This window comes from Gavialis gangeticus, unplaced genomic scaffold (assembly GCF_001723915.1).
Source record: "Gavialis gangeticus isolate Ggan-Ray unplaced genomic scaffold, GavGan_comp1, whole genome shotgun sequence".
NCBI lineage: Eukaryota > Metazoa > Chordata > Crocodylia > Gavialidae > Gavialis > Gavialis gangeticus.
The window spans coordinates 15,544,387-15,563,146 of NW_017729034.1; the positions used below are offsets into that span (position 1 = coordinate 15,544,387).

An 18,760-nucleotide genomic window follows, 5' to 3' on the forward strand; every position below is an offset into this window, starting at 1 on the left:
CAACGAGCCTAGTTTAAAGCCCGCCGGAGGAGGTCCGCCGACATATGAGTGTTCGATGCCCTATTGAGGGGGAGTTTAGGAAAAGAACTCCCTTGGTGATAGCTCTCCTTTCTGGAGAACGCCTGAGCACAAACCATGTGGTTTATTAGAGGAGCTGTTCTGCTCACCTGATTGCATTTGGGTTTCTGAGCTGACTGGTAAAGAGTTTAGGGGGGTCATGCTGTTTGGTCTTTTTGAATGTCTTTAGCCTCAAGAGAGGGACTCAGATTTCACATTGCTGGTGCCAGAATAAATGCACGTGATGGCCTTAGTATGTAGCAGAAGTGTGCAGATCCTGCACACAAAGCCATGGTTTCTTACCCCATATGGCTCCTTAAGAAAAGCAGATCCCGGTAATTGGGTTTGCACTGAGGCTTTTCCTGACTGCTTTACTGGGCAGAATCATTAAAGGAACCATTCCTTCCCAGTCCGTGGAGAGAACATGGGCCTTTTACTCTTTCTGGATGCCATCTCATTTCTGGCAGCATTAGGGAACAAGAGATGCTGCTGATATTGCCAGGGGACAGGGCCTAAAAGGAATTAAGGATGCTGTTTGGAAGTGTTAATGCAAGCGGGATGGCTGTAGGAGCAGGAGGGAGCAGCCTGTATTGTCAGTGGGAGGGAGCTGTGGAGAGAATGACTGGAGGGTCTGTTTAGGGAAGGCAGGTGAGCTCTTTTGGGGCTGAGGGAGTGGGGACCATTTGTGGATTCTGTACTGGGGAGTTAAGGTCTAGCTCCAGTGTACCTTGAGGGAGCTGAGAGGGGCCAGGAAGGGTGCTTGTTTTGTGTCGGCAGGGAAGGCTCGTGGCTGCTGGAATGGCAGGGGTGGTAACATGGTGGTTAAAGTGCATGTTCAGGATGGAAGAGGCAGGAGACAGTGAAGCCTGGGTGTCAAGCAGGAGATGGGAGGGACAGGCAGGACACTTGGATGCAGTTTGGTGCTCAGTATATGAGGGGTTAACACTTCCCTCCTTCCCTCTCATCTCCACATGGAGCCCCAGTAAGGTCCTTCCTTGCCCCTATTGTTGGGCCCAGCACTTTTGCCTGGGGCGAGGAGGCGGGGCAGCATCTAAAATACTGCAGATATTTACATTTTTGTGCTGCCCTCTAAATCAAAACCAGCTTTTGGAATTAGCCACAATGTATTTGAGGGAAGGAAAGTAATTTCCAATCTAATCTGGACTGACAAAAGGACACACGCTGCCAAGCAGAGAGCAACACACGCTCTCTGGGGCCAGGATCCCAGCAGCAGCAGCAAGCATAGGCTGGGGGAGCTGTTCAGAGGGGACGTGCAAGTGGGCACAGGGTCGAGGGGGCTAGCCCATTTACCCAGGGCCAGTGTGTTCTCTATTCTGCCTCAATTCAGGTAAGAATCACGGTTCGCTTCATGTGGATTTCTCCTTTTCTGTGTTCCCTGGGTGATTTGAAGTTTGGGCTGAGGTCTTTTCTAAAGCTTTGCCACTGGTTTCCTGCATGACGCTGGGTAAATCACTGACCCTGGGGCAGATTCGGCTCTGGCGTAAGCGGATCCAGTCCCATTGCCTTTGGTGCAAGCTTTCTGTCTTCACGCTCAAATTAGATTGGTCTCTTTTCCTTTCTCTACCTGCATATAAAATGGGGGCCCTAATCAGAGGGGGAACTATCAGGGTTTGCGCCCTAGGCAGAACCCTGCTAGAGAGTGGGAAGTGGGAGGGTTGTCTGCTGAGTGCCAGAGGGGACAGGGTGCTGAGCTCAAGGAAGAGTGGGAGTCTTGCCTGCTCCAGGGACTCAAACAAGGTCCCTGGCTGTTGGTGCTGCTGCAGCAGGGCAGTCTGCCTGCTCCAGTTGTTGCTGCTACAGTGGCTGTACCATGTCCCTGAACATGGCTGCTGCTGTTGCTGGGGCATGAATTCCCCAGGTGGCTGCCATTCAGGTGCCCCCACTAAGTTGGCACCTACGGCTGGGGCCTCCCTTGCCCACCCTTGTTATGTTACTGCTCCTAATACTGAAGATATTCCCCTTTCCAGGATCTGTCTGTCTAGCAAAGTCTATCTAGCAAAGCACTCTTGGGCCCTGGTAATAAAGGCTGCATAAGCGAGCAGACATTTGCTGTTCATGGCTTTCCAGCAAGTAATCCCCCAGGCATTGCCCCGTCTAGTTGTAAATGGCTCCAAGCAGTAGATCGCCTCCCCTCTCCCTCGGAGAGACCATTCCTCTGTCTAATAGTTTTCACTCTTAGGAAATGCTTCCCGACTATTCATGCTGAAATTCTCCCCTTTGCTCATTTTCTTCCCGTTATTCTTTGAGTCCCCTCTGACCCATTTCTTTCCTTCCTCTGTGTTTACAGCTTCTTCCCCACACTTGTAGCTGGTTGCTGTGTGATAGATTAGTCAGCCTTTGCCCCAATTACACTTAATTGGTTCTCTTTTATCTCCCCTCACAAATCAATCACCTGAATCATACTTGTGGCTTCTCACTGAGGTCCTTAAGTTTGTCTGCATCTTTCTGATGTCTGGGGTATGGCTCCAATCCCCACCCCCACCCTGGTGCATAGTATTCCAAGTGCTGTCTCACTAGATGTGGGTAGGAAAGCACTATAACCTCTGCTTGGTGATGTCTTCCCCTCTCACTGCTAAAGCAAATACAATTTCACCCCCCCCACACACTCTGTTTTGCTCCCCGAAACTTGCTCCCTGCTCTCCCTGTTATCTGCCTGGATCTATGGTCCCTGCATGGCTGTCCCTCTGGATGGCAGTTCTCCCCTCCCCCTAGTCCAGCCGCTTCTGCTCTGTCTCACCCGAGAACATTGTCTTTCTCCTTTGCTTACGCTTGACTGTCTCCCTGAAGCGCCATTTGATGGTGTGCAGGGAGGGCACCCTAAAGATACAAAACGTATTGTTGTCTGTGAGTAACCATGACATTTGTGCAGAGGGGTGGCTGGGGTCTGGGCAGTTCTTCTGGCAACTGGAATTGTGCACACCCAGCTTCACAGCTCCCCTTGCCTTGCAGGAGGCTGATGAGATACCCAGCCCTTGGCAGTCACTGCTGCAGGTGCAAGCAAGGCCTTGTTCTTTGAAGGATCCCACAGTGCATTGCAGGCAGTCTTTGGCCTCTGCAGAAGGGTGGTCCTTTGTGGAAGGCATTAGACATTAGTTATTGGATTCTTTCCCAGGTCACATACTTCCCATTGGACCTAGAATAAGTCCATTGTGTGTGTGTGTGTGTGTGTGTGTGCGTGTTTCTCCATTTCTGAAGGGGGCATAACCTTTTTCCACCATATGAAGGTGTTCTAAGGCCATATATATAACAGTAGGGGTTAATGTATATACTGTTAGGGGTTAACAGTAGGTACACGTATATAACGGTAGGGGTAACTCGCCTGCAGCTGAAGTGCAGCCACCTCTGGGGTGATGCTTGTCAGCAGTGCAATGCAGCAGTGGCAGTGTCACAGACAATGCAAACTCTTCTTTGTCATTGAGATGGTCCCAGAGAATTCTAGGAAAGCGTAATGCAATGGTGCAAGCTGGATTTTGGAAAGGACGTGAGTCCTGATGCATCTGCTCCCCTTGAGAAAGGGCCACAGGATGCTTCTGATAATTGGCAGCAGCTGGACCGCACTCTGTTCTGTGGTGGGGTTGATAGTGACTCAGTGGAGAGACCTCTGCTGAGGCAGCAGCATCTGTAGGAGTCCAGGATTTCCCTGGAGGCTGACCAAGCCATCGCTGTAGCTGGGGGCTGTTATAAGTAGCTAGTGCTATGTACATTGACTCTCTTGTGTAGTCTCTGGAGTAATGGCTTAGGCCTAGCATATAACAGGGTAGGTCCTAGGGCGATCTCTAAGGCTACTATGTCTATGCCTGACCTGATTTCTCTTCTTTGCCTTCTGTCTTTTCTCAGCCACTCCTTTTGTACAGTGACACCGTGCTTTGGCTTGGGAAGGCACAACGCATCGGACTTGGGCCTTGGAGCTCCCACCAGGTGTGGGGTGTGATTTTCGGAGATGGTAGAGTCCCCTGAGGAGCTGCATGGATCCTAACACTGCATTCAAGGGGAGGAGGCAAGTGGCAGGAATGGGTTGGCTGTGGATGGTTTGTCTCTTTCACCTGGCCGCCTCTTTGGAAGGTAAGAACTGGTTTTATTCACGGAAACTTCATTTTGAAGCCTGCCGTGGGTGTGGGTGTGGGTGTGTGGTGGGGGGGGAGCGGCTGTGGAGGAAGCTGTGCAGGTTCCAGCACCGTCGCCAGCTCCACCTGGGTAGGAACTGAAGCTTATTTCTGTTTGGTTGTTCATTAACTCATGAGATGGGTGGGGGGAAGAGCGGGGTGTCTGTCTTAGTTCTGTTCCCAGTGGGGCAAGCATCCACATCACAGCAGTACTCCATCAATTACTCTGTGCAGGGACTGAATTGCCTGCATGCTTCTTGTAGATAAGGCACTTGGTGCGGGCCCTGGGTGGGTGAAGGGTCCTGGATGTGTGGGGAGGCTCATAGCCTCGTGTCCTGCCTGCTTTATAAGATAGGGTCTCTCAGACTGGAGTTACAAACTTGTGCCCTGACAGAGCCAAACACTTGCCCTCAAACTGTGAGGATGAGGGTAATGTACTGCACTGGAAACAAGAAGCGGCAGAGGCTAAACCAAGGGAGGAGGGGAAGGGGAGTGAGGCCAGAGTGCTGACAAGTGTGGGGTGACTGGGGAGGGGGAGATAGGAGAGAGGAAGGTGAGAGAGATGGAGGGAGGGAGAGAGTGAGAGGTGGAAGGGGTGGTGTTGTCAACAGCCCCCTCGTTTGTGCCAAGGAGAATCCCTGCGGCCACATATGCTCACTGACCCGCACAGGTTTGTGATGAATGCTCATCTCTCACTCATACGTGAAAGCCTTAGAGAAGGAGGGAGGGCAGGGGCTGCAAAACAGGAGGGAGGTGAGGAAAGGCAGGCATGGAGAGAGGGAAGAAAGGAGGAGGACACAGGGACAAAAGGGGAGGGGTCCTGGCGGCCTGGGGCTTGGAGGAAAAGCAAGAACCATATCCACAGCAAAGAGGAAGAAGTGCCATCCCGAGGATCCTGGCTGTAGAGAGGAGGGGTGCTTTTCGAGCGGAGATGGGGCAGTAGGCAAAGATGTATTGCATAAATCAGTGTTGTGCACAACATGTCTCTCTGAAAAAGGAGCACATGCTCCATGAGTGGGGAGAGTGACTGGTCTGGGTGTAGAGCTTGTGGGGCTGACCAGCCAGAGGGGTGCATTGCACTCTATGAGGCATCATCGGTGCTTGGGGAACTGCTGGAGTTAGAGCTCCAGCTGCAGACTCTTGCGGGTATAGGAGACAGCGAGGTGTTTAAATTTTGGTCTTTCAACCTGAGCTGTCCTTGCAGAATTATGGGGTATAGCACTGTGTTGGGAACAAATTGCTGTCCTTGCACCCTCCAGATTGCTGTTCTTGTTCAGTCTTAAAGAGCTTTACCAAACAAGGGCAATTGTCCCTCACTTCACAGATGGGGAAACTGAGACACAGAGTGGGGGGGTGACCAGCTGATGGCCACCCAGCAAGTCAGTGTCAGTAGGGAAAGAACTTCCAAGCACCCCTTGGAATTGCCCTTCCTGAAATTCAAAGAACCCCTTGCTGATCTTCAGTCCATAGCAGTGAATGAAGCCACAGGTAACAAAGTAATGAGCTTCACAGAGCAGAGCTGGATTTTCCTAGGTGGGGGTAGGAGCTATACACCCATGTGTTACAGAGAGAAGATGCCTGTACACAAGCATGGAGGTGGCTTCAACATGCTGTAATTACAGTGCGTCAGAGCAGTTTTGATTAATTGAGTCTACTGGAGCGTGGCAATTACTGCACTCAAGCAGCCTCCTGTGTCTCGTGTATCAGTGTCCCTGTGCTTCAAACTGGCGGCAGGGGCGCTTGAATTAAAGCTTGTTCAATGAGCCCCTGCCGCCACTTTGAAGCACAGAGATGCTGATACATGAGATGCTGCAGTGCTTTAATTACGGCAGCTCTCAGAGCCGCTCCAATTAAAGCACTGCCCCCCCGCCCCCAGCACGTGTAAAAGTGCCCCCAGGGTCTGAGGAGCTGACCTGGGACCTTCTCATGCAGATGCCTCGTGGCCTGATAACACAGCTTCCAAGATGATCTGCATCTTGGGCTGAGATGCCCCTTTTCCTCTTGACAGGCAGGGGGCAGAGAAGTGCTTGTCACCTTGGTGGGAGCAGCAGCTAACCCACTTATTCCTGTGAGGTGACCTAGTGAGCAGAAAATGGACTGGTGCTCCTTGTGCTGCTTTCTGATGCATGAAGGAGGCCTGAAATTTAGACGCAGAAGTTAGATCAAACAATGGTGTTCTTTGGTTCCTGGAAGTTTCAGCTGCTGACTGTAATATTTCTCATTGTCTGGGTGGGACAGTGTGTATGGATCTTCAGAGGAGAGTCCTTTCCCCCCAAGTGTTTCTCAGACTCAGAGATTGTAAGGCTGGACGGGATCTCGGAAGATCACTGGGTCCAGCCCCCTGCACCAAGCAGGAAAGATAAGTGGGGGTCAGGTGACCCCAGCAAGGTGACGCAGCCTGCACGTGAATCGCTTCCCAGTGTCTGCCCCAGTGAGCTTGCATGACCATACTCCTACCCATTCTCTAATAGTGGAGAAAAAAAGCGTAAAAGACCTCCATGTGCCATGCTAAACAAAGAAAAAGAAAATAGATGTGGCATTTAGGGATGGAGAATTAAAAATAACACAAATATTCCAGCTGTCTTCCCATGTATGAGAGGGGTGAAAGAACAATATTTTCTTTTCCTTTGCAGATTACCTTTAAGACATCTGCAAAAACTACTTCACGGTTAGGGCGGCTAGGAGCTGGAACCAACTTCCAAGGGGAGTGGTGCTGGCCCCTACCCTGGGGGTCTTTAAGAAGAGGCTGGATGCCTACCTGGCTGGACTCGTTTGAGTCCCATTTCTCTTTTTGGGGTTTTTTGTTGTTCTCCCGCCCTGGCGGGGGGTCGGGCTAGAAGATCTACTAGGTCCCTTCCGACCCTTAATCTATGAATCTATAAGACCAACTTTATCAGGCGGTAATGGGGAAGACACCCTTTTACACAGTTTGATGGGGGTTGGGACTGCAAACCGAAGGCGACATTTCCCCCAGCAATTCAAAATGGACCTCTGTTTTTTCTGCGTAGTAGGAAAATATTAGACTGAAGCTATTTTATGCCCTTTGGCCTCTGGTATCTCCAAAGTAGAACTAGTCTGTCTTACATTTCACAAACAAGATTGTCAACCAAAATAGAACTTCTTTGGAAAATTTGAGGTATTTTGGGAGAGGGGACCTTTCTTGTAGCCTGGGCAGGTTCCTTGAACATTTTAAGTGGTGCTGTCACCCAATTGCTGGAGTGAAGATTCCAGCTTTCTTTGTAATGCTGTTTCCTATATTCATAGTGTTAAGAAGTTGCCACATTTGAGGCTCAGCTGCATTTTGGTTTGAAGGTGTGTTCCTTTCCTCCACTTCCCTTTGAAAGATTAAACCTTTTTTTGAGTGAATGAAGGGGGAAAATATTTTCCTTTTAATAAAAAAAACATCAATCGGCTTGTTATAGGATAACAGAATTAAGAACAGGAAATACTTTTGTGTTATGAAAAGCACCAATGGAAATCTTGCAACTTCATGGTGCTGTAATACAGTGCAGCACTGTGGCAAAAAAGGCTGTGTGATTAGGGGATTGCAATTAGGCAGTGAAATAGCCCTCACTGAGGACCAGTGTGAAGTCTCATTCCACAAGATACTGGTTTTGATCTGACCGAGTTTTAAATGTTTGAAATTGCTTGCTGTTCGTGCAGAGCATTTTGAGGGTTTTTTTTCTCCCCCTGCTAAACTCATTATATACACACTTAAAGAATAATGTGTTCTGCATGTACAAATAGATAATTTTACTTTAGAGTGGGTGCATCTACACATGAGCTTAACTGCAGTAGACTAATTTGATGCAGTATAAGGTGTCACCGTCTACACACGCAACACTATTAGACCTCAGCAAGCTATTTTTTGCTGCTGTAAAATAGTAGTGTTGGCGACACTATGATCTTACGGTGGTGAAGATAACTGCCCCTGTAAATGCTGTCCCAGGTGTAAATTGTGTCCAGTCAGTCCAGGCAGTATGGGGCCATACCTTTGCCTGATGGTTGAGCACACTGCTTTGCCCTTTCAGCACTCTCATGCTCCAGCCAGACCCAACACCATGACTTGAAGCCCAGGGCTGGCCCCCTTCCCTCCCCTACACACAAGACTGCTGCCAAGGGGCCACTCTGCCATGGCTCAAACTGCTACAGTCCCAGGTGCTCGTGTCCCTGGTGCAAACTGTACCAGAGTTAATAGCATCACACTAATAACATGTATAGATGCACCCAGAGAGTTGTTCAGACTCCAGAATGGATACAGCCTATAGAATGGGTTCATTGCATCTTTAGCATAAAAGTGGTGAACTGGGCATTGCCACATTTTACCCCTTTCTACCTTTTATATTGACTGGTGAAAAACAGTCAGTAGTGTTTATAATGTCTGTAGTATTCATAGTAAACCAGTCAATGGTTTATAGTGAAAACCCTCTCAAGTGATTAACAATAACCAAATGATTCTTGGAAGTGGTCTTACAATGCCATAGAGAAGAATCATACCTTTGAAACATTATGTTAGAAGTCATCTGCAAAATCAAAAACTTTGTCTCCTGAAATAGGCATATGCCTTCTTTGCTTGATTCTTTATTTGTGAAGAAAACTTGACATTGATTTTATTTTTCTTTTAAGGAAATGGAAAGCTTTCGGCTTTATTCCGAGTGCATGTGTTTCATATTAGATATTCAGGGCTGGTATCGATTGGAAGACTCTATAATCAGTAAAGAACTAGTGAAATGATGACCTTACAAGAGGCAAGGTACTAGAGAGTTAGCAATTAAAAGGAGAAGGCGTATTGGCAACCTGTTTAAAACTCTTGTTGATGTTGTTGTTAGTGCCTATTTATTATCACCAATGCCTAACGACCGTTTTGATGAAGAGCATCTGACCCATCTGTTAAAACTTGAAGTCTCATTACATACATCTTCTGAGACATCCAGCAAGTGTTCCAAGGAAGACCTGAGCTGGCGTTTTTGACATGTCAGGCAAAAACAAATAGGAAAAAGGTGGGTTAAACAAAAAATCACCCCCTAAAGAACAGACCCTGTTGACTGTAGGAGGACAACACAGAATAGAAAGCATTACACTTAGTATATAGTGTCTTTATATTGTATGAGAAAAGATATTATGGTACCCTAGTAGAGAAGTAACATATGATTGCATAATTTGGTGGTATTATAACTTACAGGTCATTTAACGTTACCTTTGGCATTTCCTGACTCTTGATTACTTAATTATGCACAGCCTGACATTAGCATACGGGTGTATTTTGAGCATTTATGTCCCCCCATTTCCCAGGTTTTTTTTAAGTGAAAAGGGGTGGGGGGTAAGGTTAAGAAGGCCTCCTTACCTTTTTAAGACTTCAGAACCCTACTGGCTTGCAAATAGCTTGTGCAGATTCGATAGTCTGGAACTGTTGACTATCATGGATATCCTTGACAGAAGCCAACGTAACCCTTGAATGAGGCCTCCTTTGTGTGAGGAAAAATACTCCTTAACTGTGGCAACTTCTCTGATCTTTTGATATAGCTTAGAATTTAACACTAGCACAACATGCAGCTAATCATCACTAACCTACTTGGAACTAACTTGTACATTAGATTTGTCTGAGTAGTTCTCATATCACTGATGTTGCCAGTGCAGTAGTGGTACAGACATTTTCGCTCATTAAAGAAAAATAATAGTATTTTAAGAAGGGCACATTTGACGAGAAGTCCAGCTTCACTTGTCTCATTGAGGTCAATCTCTCTTGCATCATGAAGTCTTTCCAAGGCATATATATAGCTTTGACTTTCATTTTATTTTGGTTACACTGCAACTACACTGTATAAAATGGCACTTTGGTTAAAAGTAAACACTATTGCTGTATGTCATACTGAATTTTCTATTTAAATAATTATTGGTGAGTGCTTTTATGAACTATGCTCAATCATTTTTGTTTGCTTGTTTACTTAAAAAAATAGCAGCTATAAGTATTCAATTAAATTACTGTTTCACTGTACCATACTTTTGCAGCATTGGAAGTAATTCTAAAGAAATTAAAGCTGTGCTGCCTATTTTTGGCATATATTTTCTTATTTCCACCTAAATTAAGACTTTTAGAAAGGCATAGTTAATTCTTAAAGAAAGTAATATTTACACCATCTGAAGACAGCTTGAGTATAGGTCACATGAAATGATAAATGCCCATGTCTTCTGTATAAGATACATAGTAAACAAAAACTCATAAAAGTGCACCGTGTTAATGTTGGTCTAAAAATGTATTTCTCTGAAAAAACAGCTTGTAAGAGACCACAGTAATAACTTACTTCTCAGAGGTGCATCTGCGTGTAAAATATCTAGTGTATTCATGCTGAGAAAATGATTAACATTCCTTTCGTGAAGACAGGAGAGATCAACAAGTAGAGGGTGTAAGGGCTGAATCCTAAGGTGATGGGTATCCTGGAGGCAATAGAAGTTTGAACTACACAGTAGCTTTCAGGATTTAGAAAGTTTCTGAATAAGAGAATAAAATTAATGGTAGGATTGAAGACTGAAAATGCTAATAAGATATGCAAAAGAGGGGTATTTAAGATTGTTGAAAAAACTGTGTGCTCTTATGGTGATTATTTTGGAACTACGATGTGCTCATGAGATTATGTTGCAATGCATAGCACGAGGAGGTTTGAGATGGCACATGCTCAGCATTGATATAGTCTGATTTGGATCTCTGTGTGTATATAGGCATAGTCCTTCACATTTTATTTTTGCTTGTCACATTTTTTTTTTCCTGACTTGGAAATGACTTGGTCTAGAAACTCTGCATTTGTTTTCTTCTGCTGGTTTTGGCAAGGACTGGTGCCTTCTGTATAGTTTTGGGAGTGGGATTATTGACTGATCTAGATCTTTGTGAAGGGATTTATATAAACAGTATCAAGATGGCCGTGTTGTTTGGGAGAAGGGAGAGAGAAATGGGGTAAAGCTCTGAGGACAACACTATAGGATGGAGTTAGAGGAAGCAACTGCTGTAGGTAGTGTCTGGGTTGGCAAAAGCCATGTGAGGTATCTTGAGGAAATAAGGCAGGAAGGCACATCTGGCAGCAGGTTGATCCTTCCCAATTAAATCTGCAAGATCAATTTTAGGTTGCCAACAGACATTGCCTTTGTGCTACCATAAAGATTTTTATCATGAAGGGAAAGTGAACAGACCTCCATGCTGTGTGTTGACCTCCATGCCCAAATATGTGACCATGCTAAAAGATAGTTTAAATTTGTGCCACTACTTTGTAGTGGACATCTCTTTGTTTTAAAGCAGGAAAGCAAAGGCAGTTGCTGCCCATGCTCTCCAGTCACCCCAGGCAGGTGCTTCAGGGGGCTTCAGGGACTATATCCAGTACACATCAGGAATTCCTCTGAAGGAGAATTCCCACGGTATGCTCCTCTCCTCCCTGCCACCCACCAGCCTGTAATAGCTCACTGAAATTGCTTAAGTGACTATTCCAGCCCAAATAATTTCTCACCCCTGGATTATAGCCATGCATGTGCCCTCCTGATAGGGAGAAAGGAACCTCATAAGAAGTATGCATGGGAACCCTACTCGGAACTGGGAGGGGTCAGACAAACAGCTCAGCTTACTGTGTAGCTTGGAAACTTTCCTGGGACAGCTGTCACCTGAGCTGTTGCCAACAGCTTTTTAAGAAAAGGTAAGGAAATTCTGGGCAAGAATCCTTTCGTGAGTTTGTAAGTGACCCCCTAACAATCTTCTTTGTGGTAGCAGACCCTCTGTTGAGCGAATATATAATCAGAATTAAGAAGGATACAGTGGAAATTGAGTAGTCCCTCCTTAGTCGGCCCTGTATCAGGAAGGAAAGGAGTCACTCTAGGAAATGAAAGAGGAATCAGTTTAGAAACAGTAACAGAAATGGAGAGTCTCATTTGCTGGTGGAACTCACTGCTATAGGAAAATGTGGACCAGGGAAGAGAGGGACTGGCCATTTTTTTAAAACAGTGGACTTTTTTTGCCTATACAAGTCAAAATAACAGTAGGGATAACTAGAAAAGCAAACCTCATATTTCCAAATTTAAGACTGTTGCATGGGTCAGGGAAGGGCCTTCCTTGCTTCCTTAAGTTTAAGGCCACAAGGGGCTCTGGGCACATTTTGTCTGACCTCCTGTATGCTGTAAGGCATAAAGTTTCACCAAGATCTTCCTGTTTTGAGCCAAGATTTGAACCCAGTACAAAATACTGCTTGTTGACAAGATGCGGTATGAGGCTCCTATCTCCCTTGAGAGCACTCCATGTTGTCTTCTGCTAGAAGGCAGGGTACTGGATTCTGCGTGAGTGCTGCCATGGCACAAGGGAAGCCCATGGTTTACACTCATAGGGCTAAAGGTTGGATTCCTGGTAGCAGCAGTCACTGGTGTAATCAACTTCCTTGCCACCCTTGAATACTGGATTTGATGGATTGATGGCATGCTCTGGAGGGGAGAGAGGTAGGATACTGCTAGAGGTAGGCTGGTGATGTGGCTTTGTCGGGCAAGGTTGCAGGACTGACTGTGGTCACTGCTTTGACACATGGTCTTTCAGGTACTGAGCATGGGGCAGAAGGAGGGTAGCAGTGTGGGACTGCAGGGCATTTGGCATGTTGCCCGAGTGCCTTCTTGTCAGAGCAATGGGATTCTGCTCACATGCAGGTAACGCACTTCCCAGCTTGTTAAATATTCACCACCGCGAGAGACTTCTGTTAGCTCTGGGCAGCCTGTATCTGTTAGCCTGTGAATTATTTGTGCGCTCAATAAAGATTACCTGGGTCACGGGCAAGAAGCCATCAAGGGAATATACTGCCTGCCAGCAGTGCGAAGCCCAGCTTCTGAACAAGACTTTTCTGTTTTCTCTCTTCCTCTCCCTGCCATCACCAAGCCTTCTCTTCTCTCTCTGTCTCTCTCCATCCCTCTCTTAAATTTTTATGGAGCTGTCTTTGGTTACTTGAGCATGGGGAATGACTTGCACTTGATTTAGAAAACCTCCTTTGTTCCCCGAAAAATAAAGCTTCCCTCTTTTCCGATCAAAATGAAGCCATGTCCCAGGAACAACACAGAGCTGAAATATCAGAGTATCACTCCCAAGAGAGGGCTGTGCCATTCAGGCACCAATGGGAGCCAGGGCAGTGTTCTGAGGCATGGGTGGCTTGGGCAGCATTGGATCTCAGGTGAGTGTAATCCTTTCAGGGCGAGCCTTGATTTGGCCATCTGTCTTGCAAAGTGAGCCCAGGCTCTTCTGCAGGCTGACCTTAAAGGTCAGGCCAGAGGAGAGGCATGGTTCTGATTCCCCTGTTCCCTTTGTGCCATGTGGATCTCCTCAACTCAGAGACTAATGTAGGGTCAGCCTTATACCTACCTCTGTCTAAACACTTGGAACAACTGTGCTCTTAGTGGTCTCTACACAGCATTTGGCCTTTCTTGTAAGTGGAATTTCCTAGTCTGTAGAGAAAAGTTGAGAGAGAAAAAAATAAAAACAGCTAAAAATTAGCGTTTCACTTTCCAGGACTGCAAAATGTTTCCAGTTTGCAAATATATTGTTGTGTGTGGATGCCACACCCTCTTCGCCCAGTGCACTTTGTGGTGGTCTCAAGGACATGGGCCCTTGGAAGGCTATTGTGGACAGAGCTTGCCTTCCTGCTGCCAGTATTATGTTGGTTGGAACCTGGACAGCAGATTTCAGTCTCTAGGGCTGTTGAGTATACCTTTCCACCAAGGGCCAGCAGCAGGACAGAGTGTTTCCTTGGGTAGAAAATGGTCTGCGGAGGTGCATGCCACTCCTGTGGGAATCAGTACTTCATAAGGCCAAAGTAGTTGCATGGGGAGAGGCTGGCAGAGTTTACCAGTCTGGTACCTTGCACTCTGGATTAGGCTGAATCTTGAAGGCACAAACTGCAGGAACTTCTTTTCATAGGGTCTAGTAGGAGATTAGCTTAAAGTTCAGAACAGACCAGCAGTTCCTGGGCACTCCTTGAGCCTCTTCCTGGAGCCCAGATCTTCCAAAAGCAAGTAGGTATATGTTGGCCCAGAGTGGCGATGCACACCCTGCAAGGGAAGAGGTATAGAAAGGAGCCTTGTAGGAGACAGAATGGATTTATGCAGCTTGTATCTGGAAAAGCACAATGCATATTTCCTTTTTTGTTTTAACAGAAATCCTTCTAGATACCACAGGAGAGACCTCGGAGATTGGCTGGACCACCCACCCTGCTGATGGGGTAAGTGCTCTTCTTTCTTCCCCTCCTTCCCTTCCAATGGATAGATCTGCACAGCCCTTGGGAAGAGCAGAGCTGAAACAGAATAGGTTTGGTTCTAGCTTCAGTGCCTGTGGACTGTCCAAAGCACTTTGCATTGTGCTGGATCAGACACTGGTCACCCCAGGCCAGTGCTTGAGAACCATGTTGCTGAGAGATGAGGACATTGGCTAGGGCACTGTAACCGTTTCCAATATGCTGGAGTTTCTCTTGTGAGATCTTCAGCTTTGGTAGAGTTAACCCCATGGATTTTAAGTCAGACACCTTAGACTCATAGAGAAGTAGGACTGGAAGGGACCTTAGGAGAGAAAGATAAGGAAGATGGAGGGGAGCTGGTGATGTTGCTATATTGAGATCTGCAATGCTGTGCTGCAGGTTGAGTTGACATTAATGTTGTTTAATGCCTCCACCCCAGGGGATCCCTCCCTCACCTCAAGTGCTTCCCTGTACCACGCAGTCCCAATGTGAGGCTGGCAGCCTTCCACTCTGCAGGCAGCGAAGAGGCTAAGATATGAGGGTTATGGCTCCCGAGCAGCCCTGGCATTTTCCAGCAGGGACAAATATCAGCATGCCACCAGTTCCCACTTACCCAAGCTGGAAAGTCTGTGGATGTAGTGTCAACTTGACCAGTCCTCTTGACCCAGACCCCAGTGTTCATAGTGTCCCAGTTTTGCCCCCTAATGATATCCCTCTCCTTTTCCTGCCCACCTTCTTCATTACAGTGGGATGAGGTGAGTGTCCTGGATGACAAGAAGCGTCTGATCCGGACCTTTGAGGTCTGCAATGTGGCTGAGCCTGGACAGAATAACTGGCTACGCACTCACTTCATTGAGCGGCGTGGAGCCCATCGGGTCCATGTCCGCCTTCGCTTTTCCGTGCGGGACTGTGCCAGTATGCGGACTGTGGCCTCCTCTTGTAAGGAGACATTCACTCTGTACTACCACCAGGCAGAGGCTGACACAGCCACCCAGGCACTACCCGAGTGGCGTGAAGGGCCCTGGACCAAGGTGGACACAATTGCAGCTGATGAGAGCTTCTCACAGGTGGACAGCACGGGAAAGGTGGTGAAGATGAATGTCAAAGTGCGCAGCTTTGGGCCACTTGCACAGCGTGGCTTCTACCTGGCGTTCCAGGACTCAGGGGCCTGCATGTCACTGGTAGCTGTCCAAGTCTTCTTCTACAAGTGCCCGGCGGTGGTTAAGGGGTTTGCTTCTTTCCCCGAAACCTTTGCTGGCGGGGAGAGGACCTCGCTGGTGGAGGCGCCGGGGACATGTGTGGCTGATGCAGAGGAGGCGAGCACAGCTGGGTCCTCGGGTGTCAAGCTGCACTGCAATGGGGAGGGTGAGTGGATGGTGGCCATCGGGAGGTGCACCTGCAAGGCTGGCTACCAACCTGCCGACGATGAGCGAGCCTGCCAAGGTGAGAGAGTCGCTCCTTCTACTTCCCTGTCCTCTCCTTTACCCTGCCCATCCTCTGCTAGGTCTTTAAGCCTGTTACAACAGTTGTTAAAATTGGTCTGATGGGAATCCTGGGCATTGTGTATGTTGGTGGTGTTCTCCTGAGTGATGGTAAGTAACCACAGTGTTTTGCTTGGCCTAGTCCACTGTCCCATTAGGAACTGAACAGACCCCACAAACTTAAACTCATTTTGTTGGGACAGTCCTGAACCCTCACATTCATCCCTCTGATGCTGTGAGTTCCTGATTCCTCACTCTCTGCTAGTCCACTAGACCAGGGCCTGGCAATCTATAGCCTATAGGCCAAATTTGCCTCATGAAGGTCCAGTCTGGTCCCAGGAGGGATGGAGAATCAGTGGCACACAAGCTTTTTATGTTCCACCTGTCCCCTCTTCAGCACTAGCCCCCTGCAGCCTCCCTGCTACTGTGCCATGCCTGTGCTGACCCTTGGTACAAAATTTTCCCCTCCCTATTGCCACTGGGGAGGGGGATTGGGGGTGAGGGTAAGTGCAGGCAGTTTGGATGCTCTAGAGGTTGGAGAATTCCAGCTCGCAGCAGGGTGATGAATTGCAGGCTCTAGCCTGGGGCAGCAAAACATTTCTGACCCCCTGCACTAGACCAGCCTGCTTCTCAGTCATAAGATTCCTTCAGTGCTTTACCCAGCACTAGTGCGAAGCCCCCTAAGCAGCTGTGTATCAACACACAGCAGCACTACCCAGCATTTCAGGACAATGTAGGAGGTTAAGAACCCAGTCAAAACAGCAAGGGCAGGTTTACACTATTGCAACGTAACATACCAAAATGGGAAATTGGTTTGGATGTAGGGGGTAAGAATCCATGGCCCGCTCTTGCTGAAAAATGGTGTGGAGTCTTTCATGGGTATATATTTGCTCCCTTTTCCACGTGTTTTATGAAGAAATTGAAGGTGTAGTTAAGATTTAAAATTGGGACCCATTCATTCAAAAGAGCATTGTTAGAACATTGGAATGATTTGAAAGAAGAGTGCATAAGCCCAGACGCTTATTTCCAGCTGACTAGTAAAGGGAATAAAAATTGGCTCTATGTCTTTTATTTATTGATTTTTGTTGAGAGATTGATAGGTGAGGGCCTTTTTCTCTTGCTTCTTACTTTACCATAGAAATACTGGGAATGTTAGGTTTTTAGTTTTCCTCTTTTTGTTGGAAAGCTCTGTAACAGATTCAGACGTTGACTAGACTAGGGGAAACAGTGATTTCAGCAATGCTTAACAAAGCTTGCTTAACTGAATTGAAACTCCCACTTAAGAAAAAGGTAGACACAGTTTAAACACTGTTGGCTTGACCAGACCTGCTCCATTTAACACTGTGAGCTAGGGTGTTAAAACATGCAAGTCTTTTTTCCACTGCCAGTAAAAAGTTAGTGGCAAGAAGCCGGGGTTCAGTTTATTAGACCTCTTGTCCAGTTCCTCTGCCAGCAGTCAAGCGATATCGTTTCTCTCAAGAGCAGCTGGACACGGCTTGGTAGTTTGGGCAGCACCAAGCACCTGGTCAGAGGCAGGGGGCAGTGAGTTTCCAGGCTTGCTGTTGGAGGTATGTGGCTTGTTGTCTATAACCTTTCAGTTTTGATTCCTTCTTGCCAATATATTTCCATGCAGCTAATCCTCTGTCTGCCAGCTTCTGGGGGATGTTTTTGTGGGGTGCTGATTCCTGGTACATGGCTGGTGTGAGTCTAGCCAGCTAGCAGGATGCCCAAGTGTGGGTGTCCTGGGAGATACTGCTATCCAGGCATAGTTCCAGCACAGTGTGGAAGTGGAGCAGTCTGTGTGGCATGTGGGTTTTAAACCTGACTTGATGTATAAAGGGTTTTTGTGTGTGCATGGTAGAGTAAGAGTTAGGGTGAAACCTAAGGGTACTCGGGTTGCCTCTAGGTTAGCTTCCTCAGTAATGTAAAATCGGCTTCCAGATCTGTATTGTAGATACAGCATACCTCTCCTTTGGATCTGAGATTTTCAAACTGAGCACCAGAAGCCAGATCAAATAACTCCCCTTCCAAAGTAATCCCAGTAGCTCTGTTCTCTCTAATTTTCTTTTGTTTTTACAGTCTGCTAGTTGAAAGGTCCGTATGCTTGAGATACGGTGGCCAGGTAGAGGGGAATTGTTAAGGCGAACTGGAGCTTATTAGACTGTCAGCATTGTTTGTGGTACTTTAATTTTGAAATTCTAAACTTCCAAATGTGTTGCGGTTTTTAAATAATTACAGTGTTCTTTTAAGCTCTGTAATTAAATGTAAATAAAATACAGCAAGGGGAAGATTTCTTTTCTGAGATTAGTATTTTTTTTTACTTAACATTGTTTAGTTTGAAATATTTTCTTCTTAAAGTGTTTTACCACAGGTAAAAGTGTGTGGTCAAGACACTGGCAGCATTTCTAAAAAATAAGTTCCTCAAGTTTAACTTAGATTCATAGATTCATAGATTAAGGGTTGGAAGGGACCTAGTAGATCTTCTAGCCCGACCCAGGACTTCCAGGACCCTCCTCAGGCACTTGAATGAAAGTCTTGACTTTCAAAAATAGTTGGTGCCTGGCAGCTCTGTTGAAGCTATATAGTTTCATAGTTTCATAGTTTCTAGGGTCAGAAGGGACCTGAGCAGATCATCTAGTCCAACCCCCTGCCATGGCAGGAAGACCACTGGGGTCAAATGACCCCAGTAAGGTGGTCATCCAACCTCCCCTTAAAAACCCCCAGGGTGGGAGCCTGCACCACCCCACTTGGAAGCTGGTTCCAGACTCTAGCCACCCTGACTATGAAGTAGCGCCTCCTGATGTCCAACTTAAACCTTCCCTCCGCCAGCTTGTGACCATTGTTCCTGGTCACTCCTTGC

General features: G+C 47.0%; 1 protein-coding gene across 1 annotated transcript in view; it reads left to right on the forward strand.

Annotated features, from left to right (window-relative positions):
* Positions 1-18,760, forward strand: part of LOC109304420 (ephrin type-B receptor 5) — a 155,370-nt gene that overhangs the window by 33,588 nt on the left and 103,022 nt on the right. Inside the window, exons 2-4 of the mRNA XM_019526955.1 lie at positions 3,916-4,140; positions 14,343-14,407; positions 15,166-15,862. Coding sequence (XP_019382500.1) covers positions 4,044-4,140; positions 14,343-14,407; positions 15,166-15,862 — 859 coding nt within the window. The 5' untranslated portion in view covers positions 3,916-4,043. The remainder of the gene's footprint in view (positions 1-3,915; positions 4,141-14,342; positions 14,408-15,165; positions 15,863-18,760) is intronic.